The sequence below is a fragment of the Pan troglodytes genome, chromosome 15 (genome assembly GCF_028858775.2).
Source record: "Pan troglodytes isolate AG18354 chromosome 15, NHGRI_mPanTro3-v2.0_pri, whole genome shotgun sequence".
In the NCBI taxonomy this organism is placed as follows: domain Eukaryota; kingdom Metazoa; phylum Chordata; class Mammalia; order Primates; family Hominidae; genus Pan; species Pan troglodytes.
Window position 1 is genome coordinate 91,724,499 of NC_072413.2, and position 13,315 is coordinate 91,737,813.

At 55.0% G+C, this 13,315-nt stretch overlaps 1 protein-coding gene across 2 annotated transcripts in view; it reads right to left on the reverse strand.

Annotated features, from left to right (window-relative positions):
• Positions 1–2,379: 2,379 nt before the first annotated feature.
• PRIMA1 (proline rich membrane anchor 1) overlaps positions 2,380–13,315 on the reverse strand; it is a 70,949-nt gene continuing 60,013 nt past the window's right edge. Inside the window, exon 5 of one of the 2 annotated variants that reach the window (XM_016926654.4) lies at positions 2,380–5,635. In XM_016926654.4, the coding sequence (XP_016782143.1) occupies positions 5,533–5,635 (103 nt within the window). In that variant the 3' untranslated portion in view covers positions 2,380–5,532. The remainder of the gene's footprint in view (positions 5,636–13,315) is intronic. The other variant, XM_016926655.4, reaches the window with a different exon arrangement.

Sequence of the window (13,315 nt, forward strand, 5' to 3'; positions counted from 1 at the left end):
TTAAGGATCTGGGGACTGACTGACTGGATGAACATATGATGGAGAGCAGAAGGAGCCCCAGAGGAGAGCCCGGAGAGGAGAGGAGGACAGGCTGGGAATGCGGCTCCACCTGCCCCCACAAGCAGGCCCTCACAGAGCTGGATCTCCCAGACAAAGGCAGCCATAGGTGTCTGGAGCACAGGCTGTGGACACCACTTGTGCCAGGCATGGAGACAGGGCATCCTCCATGTGTCACAGGACTGGTCAGCTACTTCCTAAGTGGGAGGATGGTAGAGGAACAGGAAGCCAGTCACTCAATGGGGGCTGTCATGAGCCTGGTGATGTGGGTGAGTCTGCCCAAAGGTGAGGCCACAGCGCGGCCACGTTACTGAGCCAGCTGCCACCCGAAGCCAGCGCAGCAGCTCACTCAGGCTCACAGGACCATCTTCTGTGATGTCACACCATAGTATCATGTGTGAGGAAGGCAGGAGGAAGAGCCTTCCTGCCATCACTTGCTCTCATGCGTCCAAGACAGTAATTCTGCCACCCTGCCAGGAGCTGGGCAGGGATGTTCTGTGGGTCCTGCTGCATCTCCCACCTCACGGGCAGCAGCAGGACCACAGAGCAGGACATGGAGCTGTAAGGTGACCAGAGCATAGTTTGTCATGTTGGCCATAGGAGCTGTCACCAGCGGCCAAAGTCCCCAAAGGTGTGAGGTGGAGACACTGGGCTGGCCCCTAGGAGGGCTCTGATGCTGCACCTGTGTGCTGATGGCTCCCGGCACCTGTATGCTCAGCCGATCACCACCTCCCTCTGCCAGGCTGGCCCTGGGTCCCCATTCCCAGGCCCCTGCACAAGCAGGCAGAGCACAGCACATAGGCCTGCCACTCCCTGCTGGCCTCCGAGCTTGCTGCTGAGGACGCCTGGGCTGGGGGTGCACAGGAGTGCTGGCCTCCAGGCTTGCTGCTGAGGACACCTGGGCTGGGGGTGCACAGGAGTGCTGGCCTCCAGGCTTGCTGCTGAGGACGCCTGAGCTGGGGGTGCACAGGAGTGGGTGTGAGGCCTGAGATGTCCCACTGAACCCTCACCAGCTTTCAGGCAGGCCCCAGGAGGGGGCCAGTGGACAGAGGAGCCCTCACTATCACACAGGCTGTTTCATTAAGGACAACAGTGACAGTCATTGTAACGATGGCCATCTTCTACTGCGTGTCTACTGCGTCTTCTACTGCGTATGCAGGCCAACAGCAGCTCACAGAATCCCAGGTGCAAGGGGCGCTTGTAACAGGAGTGCCTTTAATAACTTCCATGTTCCCTCCATGTCCCTGATGCCTGGGACAGAAGCCCTTCCCTGAGTTCCTGCACTGAGCTCCTGTCCCCTGGGCTGTGAGCCCAGTTAGGGGGATATACCTGCCCACTAGCTCTGGGCACACAGGGCTCTTAGCTGGCCCTCACTGAGCTAACTCTGAAGCCCCAGGGAAGCCAGGCGGGGGTGGTGGGGCCCAGCAGTGCCCCAACAGTGGAGAGAGTCTGAGTTGTGGCCCCTTGCTTGTGCCCAGTGGCCGGGCCTTGGAGGCACCAGGCTGGGTTCAACCCCCAGCCCCATTCCTGTTTCCTGGTGTGTGCTTGACCTTGGCCATTGTGCTCCATTTCTGACCTGTCTCCTCACTCCAAACAGGAGGATGAAGATGCTGCAGGTGCAACTTTTTCTCTCTTCCTACATCCCTCCTGGCCCATCACACCGGAAGCTCTTCCCCACGGCTGCTTCCTGTGAGGCTTGCCTGAGGGTGAGGCTGGAGCGGGGAAAACAAAGCAGCGGGGTGGTGGCGGGAGCTTGAGCCTGGGGGGCCCTGTGCCCTTTGGGCCCCTCTGCGTGGGGGTGCAGGGCAAGCCTCCGTTCTCCATGCAACTGGCCAGGTAAGGAGGCTCTGCAGAGCAGCCTGTGGGTGCTGAGGTCTACACGTGGGGTGGACATCCAGGAGGCCGACCCTGGCCACCGTCACCCTGCTGGTGTGGCCGGCTGATTCCTGCTCCTTGTGATTCCTGTGAGCACTTGTCAACTTAGGGCGACCTTCTTGTCCCATTTTCCCCAGATATCCCCGGTTTTAGCCCTGAAAGTCCCAGGTTCAGGAGAATCTCTCAGTCCCAGGCAAACTGGGAAGGTTGGTCGCCCTATTCTCAATTAAGTCAAGGGTCAAGGTGGTGGGTGGCAGGCTGAGGGACAGAATTGGCCTTTGAACGCCCCATAAATACCGACCTTGGGGCGTTGGGATAAAACATACAGAGATATCCCATGGAAGGTCCCCAGCCCAGCCCTGGGGTATAGCAGGACCCTAGTGAAGGATCCCCCCATCCCTCAGGCCCGCCTTCTCCTTTCCCCCACCCCACAAACGACAACTGACAGACATCTCTATATTTTTATTGAAAATAAAAAAGTCATGGTGCTTTCTTCCTCATAAGTGGCATATGGACACCCCCAGTGCTGCCGGTCTCGCTTCCGGTACAAAAGTCTCAGCAGGAAACCAACCTTAATGGCTTGGTGGTGGATAAGACGGCATCAACTTGTACATTTGCCCATTGAGAGAACTCCCAGGAGCAACTGTCCTCTCTCCAGTACACGTGGCACGTTGCTAAGAAGGCAGATTTCAGGATATTCACATTCATGCATTACGTATCTCACACTACCTGGGCAGTTTAACTCATACTTTGTACAGATGCAGAGAGTACAGTAGTTGTATTTATATATATATGTAGAGATCTCTTTAAATATATATAGCTATATATAATATATATGTTTATATGTTTACACCTATTAGTCTTTCTTCCAAAACTTCCTTTAGAAGCTTCTTAGGAACACCTGAAACCTCTGGGAGATCCTATGATCTGAGTTCCAAAGTTGGCATCAACTGTGAGACGGCTGGAAAAGATCTATTTGAGAAAATGAGAAGGGAAGTGCATTTCATTCTTGACCTCAGGGCTCGGACTAGCCTGAGGATCGGTGTGTGTCTAGAGACTGCCGGCTCATTTTAAATAAAAGTTCTAAGCTCAAATACTAGGCCGGCAGGGTTTTAAGTACCCTTATGTCTCTGTAAGCTCAAAATCTAGTGGGTCTCCCTTGCTGTGCCGTGATACTTATTTTTTGAATGGGCGGTCTTGGGCTTGAGGTGGGGGGTGGGTATTAAGTGAATCTTTAAAAAAAAACTAGGCTCTTCCCTTGGTTTTTGCTAACTGGGGTGAGAAGGGATTTTACAAGCCCAGCTGAGAGGGAATTTATGTGCAGACCAGAGCCCTGGATGCATCAGTGGCTCAGGGAAGAGAATACAGGCCCCAAAACGTGGTGATGGCCCAGCTGATTCCTCGCCAGTGAGCCTCGCCTGGGGCTGGAAGATTAGGCTAATTGCAAAATGCAGGCCTCCTAGGTTTAAGCCAAGGTAGGGAATGATGGGACCAGGCAAGTGTGCGCAAAGCTGGGCTGTGCCCAGCCCCTTCAGGCTGCCTACCACTCCATGGTCCCTTAGCCAGGAACCTCCCCTCTTACAGAAGGTGCCCTCTGATCACTCCTGAGCTTCTGGACAGCCCAAGGCATGGGCACTTTCTCATGGTTGCAGCACAGGGTGGTGTGTGCTTAGGGCTAGGGTCCTGCCCAGGGGTCTGCTTAGGGCACAGCTTGGGGGTTCAGCAGGCACCAGAAGGCTGAAGGCAGTAGGGGAGAGTGCCCTGGGGTGGGGTCTGCTGGGTTTCCCCCTTTAACCTGCTGCTGGCCCACACCCTCTGGCCTGTTTGTCAGCTGGCTCCGCACCTCAAGAGCACTGTGAAGTACTGGCCAGGTCAGGGGCAGGGGGTGGCACTATGCTGATGCCCAGGTGTCCAAGGGAAGCAAAATTCAAATCTAAACCCCAAACAAGTCCTCAAATAGAAGGAAATGAGGAAAGAAGAAAACCCCTTTATGGGAGGGTATGCCCTGGGCCTGTCCTCAGCCCGCACCTGATGACCTGGGCAGGACAATGACACACAGACAGCTCCGTGGGCACTAGGACTCTGGGACAATGGGCTTTTTAAGGTTCGGCCCAAATGGGGACCGGTTTTCAGGTGTGTCTGTCTTCTCTGGACTTCAAAGTCTCACCTGTAGCTTAAACACCTATCAGAGGAGTACACTGGAGGTTTAGGAGGCAAACCAGGTCTTAGAGGGCTCGACAGTGGAACCATTCAATGCATTGGGCTCCTTCTGAGCACATATGTAGGGGCGGTGGGGAGAGCCAGGGGGCCAGGAGTGTCCCACTCATTTTCCAGGAGATGCAAAATCACCCTGTCTCCGTGGGCTTCCTGATGTGGCCCACAGGGAAGGCTGCCACTTGGGAGACAGGCCAACAGGGCAGGCGTCACCAGCCTGGAGGACCCCTCTCCTCCTGTCCCATTTCATCCCTTGATCCTCCAACCACGCTGGAGGGCTCAGCGCTTCTATAGCATGAGACTGTGGAAACAGACATTGAAAGGAAGACACTGGAAGAACAACACCTCCTTCTTGGTGACTGGGGCTTGGGGGAGGGTAAAATGGGGAGATGATGGAGGACTCTGGGAGAGGGCCTGAGTACAACAGTCAGGCCTCAGGGGACTGTGGGGGACATCCAGCGCCTGGCCAGCATCAGCCTGGTACAGCATGCCCACAGTGGATTTGGCACAAGTAGTGGCCTCTGCTGACTAAGGCAGGGCCTGGCTCACATAGATGCATCAGTTCCTATGGGGTCAAGTGTGGGGATGAGTCTGAGGACAGGTGCAGTGGCCTCTGCCCTTGCCCAGTGGCCCTGGGCTGCGGGTTCAGTGAGTCGTTTTGCCCCCGGAAGGCCAGACACTGCCCCCGAGTGTAAACGCACTCCTGTGTCTGCTCAGGAGGGGATTTTGCAGGCTGGACTCACAGCCCTCCATGGCAGGCAGTCAGGAGCCTAGGGTGTGGGGTGTCAGTGGGGATAGGAGGGAGAAGGCAGGCCCTGAAGATTGACAACAACTGCAGATGGGGCGATGAACAGATGTGTGGGAAGCACCTTTGAAAGGGGACATCTGTCTGCTGGCTGTGCCGATGGCTTCTGTTGAGAATGTGAACAGTGGAGCAGGCAGGCTTCCTGGGAGGAGGAGAGGTTTTCCGGCAGGGAGTGGGCTCCGGACCATCTTTCTTTTGGCTAAAGGGGGAAGCCTCCCTGCCACAGTAGAAAGACAGATCCCTCTGGCTTCGCCAGTGCGCATGCTTTAGACAGCAGCTGGGGGCAGTCGACAGACCAGACACCAGACAGGGAGGAGGATGTGGAGGGCCTGGGGTGGGGACACTGCCCAGGTGCTGCATGCAGCGTGAGCCGGGCTCAGCCTGGTGTCCGAGCTGCCTGGGCCCGCAGGCTGACCAGGGGCAAGCCTGGGAAGACAATGGTTTCTCCTTCGGGAGGCTCAGGGCCTGTGAGGCAATGAAGTCCTGGACAAGCTCAGGGTTAGCTCATGTCCACCTGCTTTCCCATGTCCACCAGTGCCACCAAGGTGTCCCTCTGGCCAGCGGGTCCAGGGCCTGCAGACTCACACCACTGCGTTGTTCACGTCTACTCCTTTGTTGCTCTGCGAAGCACTCATGGGATACTCAGCAACGCTGGTGCCATTTTCGTCTTTTCTCAGTGGTTTCCTGGAAGTGGGGGGAGGGGACAGGAAAGGCAAAGGAGGGGGAGGCAGGGACACCATTAGTTATCCCTGATGGTGGGGTGTAACCTCCAGCTAGCATCCCTGCTCCGTGAGAGTGTCAGAAGGAAGCCAATGGCTCTGTTCTCGGTTAGCATCCTTGGGCTGCTAGTCCTTGTGGGGTTAATCAGAAGCTGGACGTGGTCTTAACTCGGGTGTCATGAAAACCGGGGCACAGTTGAGACAGAAAGAGGGGAGCTATTAATGATGAAGCAGGGACAACAGGTATGAGTCCGGGCTGTTTTGGACAAACAAGAAAGTATGTTCAGTCTAGCACGATCAGGCCTTGACTGATCTCTTCGATCAGGGCAGAGACAGTTAACAGAAGAGAAGTGCTAGGGGTTGAGTTCTGCAGTCTTCCTCAGTGTGGGCAAAGGCAAATGCAAAATGTGATAAAGCAGATGGTGCTAGTGGTGATGCTGGTGGTAATGGGGTGGTGGTGGTAGTGGTGATGCTGGTGGTAATGGGGTGGTGGTGGTAGTGGTGATGCTGGTGGTAATGCTGGTGGTGGTGATGCTGGTGTTAATGGGGTGGTGGTGGTAGTGGTGATGCTGGTGGTAATGGGGTGATGGTGGTAGTGGTGATGCTGGTGGTAATGGTTGTGGTAGTGGTGATGCTGGTGGTAATGGGGTGATGGTAGTAATGGTGATGCTGGTGGTAATGGGGTGATGGTAGTAGTGGTGATGCTGGTGCTAATGGGGTGGTGGTGGTAGTGGTGATGCTGGTGGTAATGGTGCTGGTGGTAATGGGGTGATGGAGGTAGCAATGGTGATGGTGGCAGCAGTGATGATGCTAATAATGGTGGTGATGATAGTGATGGTTACGGTAATGGTGGTGGTGATGGTTCGGTTGACAATGGTGGTGATGGTGATACTCGTGATGGAGGTGATGGTGGTGGTGAAGGTTAAAATGCTGGTGGTGATAGTGATGGTGGTTATATGGTGGTGGAGGTGGTATTGGTGGTGGTGATGGCAGTGGTGGTGCCGATGGTGATAGCGGTAATGATGATGGGGTGATGATGGTAATGATGATGATAGTGGTGGTTAGCGTAATGGGGGTGGTGATGGGTTAACAGTGGTGGTGATGGAAGTGATGATGGTGGCAATGATGGTAGTGAAGGTCATATTGGTGCTGGTGATGGCAGTAGTGGTGGTGATGGTGATAGCGGTAATGATGATGGGGTGATGATGGTAATGATGATGGTGGTGGTTAGCGTAATGGTGGTGATGGTTGGGTTAACAGTGGTGGTGATGGAGGTGATGATGGCGGTGATGATGGTGGTGAAGGTCATATTGGTGGTGGTGATGGTGATAATGATGGTGGAGGTGGTATTGGTGGTGGTGATGTGGTGGTGGAGGTGGCAATGGTGGTGGTGATGGTGACAGTGGTAATGAGGATGGGGTGGCGATGATAGTGATGGTAATGGCAGCGGTGGTAGCAATGATGGTGGTGAATATTTACACTAAATTAGTACACACCAGTGGTTCCTGAACACTTTAAATTGAGCCATTTGAAGCTCATTCCAGAGGGCCCCTAACCCCAAAAGCGGTTTTTCCTATGCATATAAGGGATCAGGAAGGCTGGGAGGGAGGCTCTGAGAAGGCTCTTGCTCACTTGCTGGGGTTCTGAAATTACGGTGTACTTTTGGGCCTGGCTCAAGTCTCACTTCCTCCCTCCCTCGAGTTGTTCAGGAGGGCTCTGGCCCCCAGCCTGAGTGTCTGTATCCTCTGGTCTAAGCCACATGCTCTCTGTAGCCCAATTCCATGCCACAATTCCGCTATCTCATCCCCACGGGGCTGTAGCCCAGCCCCCTCCAGGGTTCCCAGGGGTGCCAGGGTTGAGCCCGGATCTGCCCTTGCTGGGAGTTGTCCAGGCTGGACACTTATGGTCATTATCATAGGCCCAGGAGTTGATTGCTTCTGCCTTTTCAAATGTCCCCAGAGCCTCCCCAGAGCCACAGTCAGAAGGGCTGGTGCCTGGTGACCAGCTCGATGTCTCTGGGATAAAGCCCTGAGTTAGTGAGTTCAGAGGAGGCAGGGTCTGTGAGGGGATCATTAGCAGTTCATGGGAAGAACAATCAGGCCTACTCAGAGACTACACACTGAGCTCAGTCTGGTAGCAAACTGTTCCCTTTTCTCCTGCAGCAGAAGTAGCTCAAAACTTCCAAGCCAAGTGCACTCACTCCAGGTGGTCAAGCCCAGCCACCGTGGCTTCTTCCAGGAATGCAAGAGGCAAACCCACAATTCCTCCCACAGTGCATCATGCTTTGTGCAAAGCACTCTCCGTCACAGAGATTTCCTTGTCCCTTCTCTCAGTGGTCACCTGAAGAAGCTAGGCCTGGAGTAAGAGATTCATTTCATGGGGAAACTGAGGCTTAGAGAGGGCTTAATTTGCCCAAGGATGCTCCTCTGGTTTGTGGTGGGGCCTGGACCACCACCCACTAACACTGTGTCTTGGCCAGACATCTATCTTCCCATTATTATTATCGTTACTACTATTTTGGAGATGGGGTCTTGCTCTGTTGCCTAGGCAGTGGCAACATCACAGCTCACTGCAACCTTGAACTCCTGAGCTCAAGTGTTCCTCCAGCTTTAGCCTCCTGAGTAGCTGGGATTACAGGTGTATGCCACCAAGCCTGGCTAAGTTTTAAATTTTTTGTAGAGACAGGGTCTCGCTATGTTGCCCAGGCTGTTCTTGAACTCCTGGCCTCAAGTGATCCTCCCGTCTCGGCCTCCCAAAGTGCCAGCATCTTCCCATTTAATCAGCATTCCCAGCAGGTATTCCCATATGAGTTCTGGGACCTCATCAACTTGGGAAAGCCTTCCTCCACCCCCCTCTTAGAGATTCTGCAGAGTCCTCCAAGAAAACTCTCTCCTTTTGCTTTAACTCAGCATATCCCACACGTGAATCTGAGAACGCCATTTATGTAGACGCTAACAGATACTCTCTGGAAACTCTGTGTTTACAGGCCTCAGCTGTGCTACCTTGTTTATGTCGGGATCCATGGGAAATGATGGACTCTGCAGCCAAGCTCTGCCCTGGGCCTTTTGCTCCCTCTGTCCCCTTCATCCCCGTTCCTGTCCTACCCACCCCTTTCCAGAAAGCCTTAAGCAGCTCTGATGTTGCTGGGTGTGCCTGACTTCTGACTCCATGAAATCTGCATGGCCTGGACAATTTGTGGGGGTGACATTTTCTTACAGTGAGATCCTGTGCTCCCCAGTGAGGCCGCTGAGGGACTCAAGTGGGATAAATATATCATGAATACATGAAGGGAAGAAAGGACATCAGCATCAGGATTCCAGAAAATATTAACAGGCAGAAAAGAGTCTGGACCCAAGCCCACACTGCATTCTCCTTAATACATATTACATATTGGGCTTAGGGCTAAAATAAAAACAATTGCAACAGGTCCAGATCATGGGAGATATGGCTTAAGGGCCTTCTAGGGTGGATAATGAAGAAATGAAGGCGGCATGGAGCTCCCTTAGAAATAACTAAGCCTGGAGGGCTCAAGGTTTCCACCCTTTTTCGGGTAAGGTGAGGAGGTCAGTAGGATTTCTACTGGCAGGAGGCAAGGAGACAGTTCTAAAGGCTTCCTGCCGTCTCTGAGACCCCTTCGTACTCGCGGGCCCTGGGGAAGAGGTGGCTCGGAAGAGCTAAGCAGGAAGTAAGCCTGGCAGGAGGACCCTGGAAGGCAGGGTGAGGAGGGGGCCCAGGGCCTTCGCAGCTGCTCAGCCAGTTTCCCAGACAGGAAAGCAGGCAGGGGGGCTTGGCAGGGGCTCGGCACCTGTGGCAGGTAAGGGGCTCGGCACCTGTGGCAGGTTAAGGGCCCCCACACAGGAGCATTCGGGAGCCCGCGCATGGTGATGGGGGAGGGTGGCAGCCGAGGGCTCTCCTGAGAAGTGGTCATGATCTGCTCCCCTCCTGCCACCGGAGCTGAGTCCCCAACCACTCTCCTGCCTGGACTGCTGCTCCCAAAGCCTTTCTGGGGTTCACTGCAGCCCATGGAAGCTGGGTGTTCCCTAAAGCAGAAGACAGCTCCACCTCTGCACCCCCCCAACTCCACCCCTCCATCAAGCACGGCACTTCAGGGTGACGCTGCGGAAGTGCTAGGAGGCAGATGTCAAGGCTTAGTAAACCCCCGCCCCACCATTTTCTGGCCGTGTGACTTCAGGCAAGCTACATAGCCTCTCTATGCCTCAGTTTCTTGTCTTTGAAATGAGCACAATAGTGGTGTCCATTTCACAGGCTTGTTGGGAGGATTAAACACGTTAGTCCATGTCAAGCACTTAGACAAGCGTCTGGCATACCGTAAGTGCTCCGTAAATGTTTGTTAGCTCTCAGTACTGCTGGGGAAAAGGTGTCACCAGGTAGCTGGCCCCACTGGCTGGCAGCAGCCAAGGTTCTCCAGTCTGCACAGACTTCCTACCTAACGCGTGCCCCGTGGGGCTCCGGAAATGCTAGAGAGAGTTGTTAGGACGCAGCCTGGCTCTGCAGCTCTGTGAGTCAGCTGAGGCTGGTCTCACTAAACCAAGAAGAGGCATTTCCACCCTGGTCCAGGCAGAGATGGCCACAGAGGGCTCCCTAAATGGCATGGTTCCTAGAAACCAAGAGAGAGGTTAGTGAGACTTTCCTTGGCGGCACCCAGGATTCCTGCTTGTAGGAGGGTGGGCTCTGCCACCTTGAGACTTCTTATCCCCTGCCCTGGGCTTGGAGGGCAGCAGGCTCCCACATTCCCTGCTCGGAGGGCTGTGCGGACAGCTCCAGCCGCACATGCTGGCAGCCGCGAGGGGCCCCTGCAGAAACTGTGCCTCCACCAGCATCTCTGGCCTGGGCAAGGAGGGCCAGGACCCAGGTACCCCTCTTAGGCCCTGCTGATCGTGATGTGACAGCCTCCCCCTCAGCCTGCTGCTCTGTGGGGATGGAGGAGATGGAGGCAAAGAACAGCTCTGGGAGCCTGAGAAGGGAGGCTCTCTTCCTGCCTCATGCGCCCCTGGGAGAAGTGAAAGTTAAAGGTCCTGGACTCACCTCTTATGAAGGTATTCATCCCCCGACTGCCCACCCCGACACCCTCCCACACCCATACACACACATGAACCTGCGTAACACACACAGGCACGTACACATAGACACATGTACATATGCACAAATCCACATACACATGTACGCAAACACACACATATATAATATACACATAGACACATGTACACATGCACAAATCCACAAACACATACAATATACACATACACATAGACACATGTACATATGCACAAACCCATACAAACATGTACTTACACACATATATGTACACACAGGCACATACGCATAAATGTACAAATCCACACACACACAATATACACATACACATATGTACTTAAACACACACAATATACACATACACACATGTCCCTACACACATATGCACACATACACATATGTGCACATGCATGCACACATACATATGAATACACATATGCATACGCATACCTACAGACATATATCCCCACACTCATATACACACACACTCAGCGTTCCATGATGAGACTCCTCTGTAGACCTCAGACTTCCGCAAATCTGGGTCAAGAAGCTGCAAAAAGCCTTTCTGAGCCTCGAGGGCGTCACCGTGAGAAGCAGCAGCCCCACGTCCAGCCTCCATCGCCCAGGGGGGTGGGAGACAGGCATGCGGCAGACAAGCGTCCTCACAGCCAGTGGGACCCACTGTCTGGACCATCCCCTGGGATCACCTGTTTGGCCGCCTCCGCTGAGCTGTGGCGGAACTGGCGCCTGTGCATTTCTCATGCTTGCATCCTCCCCTGGGAGCTGTGGGCCGAGGGGAGCAGAGAGGGGTCTGCCGGGGGAGGGGCTTCTCACACGCGTGACTCTCTCTCCCCTTGAGCACTGCTCTGCAGCCTGGGATTTGTTCTAGGGCAGAGCCCTTCCCAGCCCGGAGGCTGAAGAAAGGATAGCGGGCTCATGCACAGAGCCCTGGACAGGGACCTCCAAGCTAGCTCAGGCCTCGGTGACTGTCCTTCAAGCCTCCGAGATGCCAGAATGGTGCTGGGGGATGGAGATCCCTGCTGGGGATTCTGTGGGCAGAAGCGGCCCAGACGGTGTCCATCTCACTGGGGGTCTGGGCACCCGCCTCCCTGAAACTCCAGGGACAATGCCTCCCTGCCACCCACCTCTGTGCTGGGGATGAAGGGGCTGGGGAACACCTCTGGGTAGAAGGGCCTTCGGCTGAGGTCTGGTGGGGGTCCTATACAGAACAGGTGGGCACAGGCAGACACATGTGGGCATGCCCTTGGACACCAGCCCCAGGTCACGGAACCTCCCTTCACCTTGTCTTCCTGTCACAAAACCGCCCTTCACCTTGTCTTGCTGTCACAAAAGGCCTTCATTGGTAATGGGAATACACAAAGCCATCTGTTCTTCCTAGAGGCTGGATTTCCAGGAGAGACCTGCCCTGAGCTCCTGGGTGGTCACGCCCCACCAGGGCTCCCCTGCATCCTACGCTGCTCAGCTGTCCTGAGCCAGCCCAGCCCAGCCTGGTCACCATGGGCACTACAGAAATGCCCGGCACTGCTTCGGAGGCTCCTGAAGCAAACAAGGAGGCTGAGGGGGTGTCTCCCCAAGAGAAGCGGCCCATCCCCCTCCCCCGGACTCCCCAACCTCAGGCACAGGGCGCCTCTCTTCACGGGCAAGATTCGTTCACAGGTGGCTCCACCTCCATGGTCCTGTGGGTTCGGCTCATTTGAGTGCACACAACGGACTCATACGGCCCAAGGACACTGGCCTCGAGCTGGCACCAGGTTGGTAGTCATCTGACCAGCAGTACACAAATGAACAGACTGCAGCAAATTAGGAGAGGGACTAAGACGGCAAAGAACCAGGCGTCGAGGGAGAGAATAGCGGGAGGCCTGGTAGGCTGACAGGTCAGCGAGGTCCAGCGGGTGAGAAGGACCCTGCCATGCAAGGAGCAGGACAGAGCTGGGATGGAGGCCCGTGCAGCTGGAGAGTCCTGAGCAAGGGCGGAGAGGAGGAGAAAAACACCAGCAGGAGCAGTGGGGCAGAAGCCAGCCCCTGTAGGGTGCAGCTGGCCAGGGCAAGGTGTCTGGGTCTTATCCTGACTGCAGTGGGCGTCACCTGAAGACTTCTTAAATGGGGGTTCCCATTTACCCTCACCCTGCCCCATGACCTTGACCCAGCATGTCTGGAGAGATGGGTCCAGAGAGGCACACATTTCTTGATGACAAAAGAAAAAGGCCCCAAGAAGCAGGGATCCATCTGGGTCTCCCATCAGCTGGCCCTGAGCACACACACCCTCAATCTGCTGAGCATTCTGTCCATGACTGTCCATGGTGCACGGAGGCCTGGGCTCCATGCGCCCCACGCCAAGGATGCTGGCAGATGAAGCAGGCTCGTCCCTGCTGCCTGCATCACACGGCAGGATGGGATTTTATCACCCATCATGGAAGATCGGTCTTTATGGGGGGACAAGTAAGTCCAAAGAAGCATTTCAGCCCAGGGCAGGTCAGGACCTCATGTCCCTGCCCCTTGCTGGCCTGACCTCTTCCTGGATAGAGGATGTGGATGTGATGGTGAGGACACTGCATCTTCTGGGACTCCA